This window comes from Poecilia latipinna, unplaced genomic scaffold, assembly GCF_001443285.1.
Source record: "Poecilia latipinna isolate Pla-1442-1.1 unplaced genomic scaffold, P_latipinna-1.0 Scaffold523, whole genome shotgun sequence".
Taxonomy (NCBI): Eukaryota; Metazoa; Chordata; class Actinopteri; order Cyprinodontiformes; family Poeciliidae; genus Poecilia; species Poecilia latipinna.
In genome coordinates, this window is record NW_015113139.1 from 313108 (window position 1) to 314747 (window position 1640).

The 1640-nt window shown below is 33.7% G+C and overlaps 1 protein-coding gene across 1 annotated transcript in view; it reads left to right on the top strand.

Moving 5' to 3' along the window:
- The first annotated feature begins 415 nt into the window (after positions 1-415).
- Positions 416-1640, top strand: part of nop58 (NOP58 ribonucleoprotein homolog (yeast)) — a 9306-nt gene continuing 8081 nt past the window's right edge. The window contains exons 1-2 of the mRNA XM_015040711.1: positions 416-460; positions 1393-1469. Of these exons, the coding sequence (XP_014896197.1) occupies positions 416-460; positions 1393-1469 (122 nt within the window). The remainder of the gene's footprint in view (positions 461-1392; positions 1470-1640) is intronic.

A 1640-nucleotide genomic window follows, 5' to 3' on the forward strand; every position in this document is an offset into this window, starting at 1 on the left:
AAAAAAAAAAAAAAAAAAAAAAAAAAAAATTTAAAAAAAAAAAAAAAAAAAAAAAAAAAAAATATATATATATATATATATATATATATATATATATATATATATATATATATATATAATTTTTATTTTATTTTATTTTATATCCAAAGATCCAAATATGGTTAATAGTGATTAATAATGTTAATAATAATAATAATATTTGCAAAGGAGCGCTTCTAAAATGGATCTGAAAGTGATATGCTAAATCGGGTATTTTCAGCCCATGTGAGCGGATCTGGCAACCCATCAGTTTCCTTTTGCCGACCTGTCTTTGCACCGCGTGTGGAGGAACGAAGCAGTGTGCGGTGAAGCTAAACTTCAACGCTCTCCTTACCGGGGAGCCTCCTAACAGACATACAGGACTAATTTTAAAAAGATGTTAGTGCTATTCGAGACCGCTGCTGGCTACGCCATCTTTAAAGTAAGTGTAGAACTTTTTTCACAATTATTTAAAAGCGTCATTCAGGTTTTGATACTTTTTGCATGCGAAGTTAGCATGCAAAAATTAGCTCCGATTAGCAACGTAACTCGGAAAATGTAACTGGTTGGGATTTACATTTTGCAGCAGCACGTGACAAAATGCAGTTAAAGTAGTAAATGTGCTGGTCGTGTTGGGGGATGCTACATTGTATTTTTACATATCGTGATAATGTTTGTCTAAGCTATGCTAACACAGAGCTAGCATTGCGACGGGCCTGTAACCACGTGTGAACATGGAGCCTCATCTGCCTGTTTATTTCAATGGCTCAACATGGGGGGCAATTTTAAAGCTTGTTCGGCCAGAACAAATCAATCTGCTTTTGGTTGTGATAGAATTACATACAGTGTCAAGAAGTGTATATTCCTCTTTTGATCATTGCTTAATGTATTAGGAGTCTTAAGTCAAAAGCTAAGAAGCTCTTATAAAAGGGGACATGTAATTTTTAAAACTACATTAACAATGATCCAGACTTGCTTCAAATCAGTCTGCTTCATGTAAAAAACAAACAAACAAAAAATACACTTTCTAATTCAAATGTTATTTGTTGTAAGGGTTTCCCGATACAACTTTTTCACTTCCCATACAATAACAATATTGCCTCGTTGAGTATTGGCCAATATCAATATTGACCTGATACATGTCAGTGTGAATCCTAAATATTTTATAACTTATTTTGTAGTGTGGAATGTTAAAAAATATCTTAATCAAATGATCTTACTAAACGGGGAACAATAGTAAATAACAGAAGGTATGAGAGCAACTGACCCATTTATTATTAATCAATGTGCAGGATAGGAGTGCTGCTGAATAGAAATGCTGAAGTAGAGTGCAAAGTTAGTAGATCTCATGTTTCTGGTTACCATGTCTTTTAGGTCCTCGATGAATCCAAGCTGCAGCAGGTGGACAGCCTGTACAAGGAGTTTGAAACTCCTGAGAAAGCCAACAAAATGTAAAGTTCAGACATTGTACATCCTGTAAACCAGTCAATGGGTTGCCATTCAACAAAACCTGACGTCAGTTGTTTTTTTTTTTTTTTTTTTTTTTTTTTTTTTTTTTTTTTTTTTTCCCCCCAAATAAAAACAAAACCTTTTTGGAATTTCCCGGACAAAACAAGGGGCTT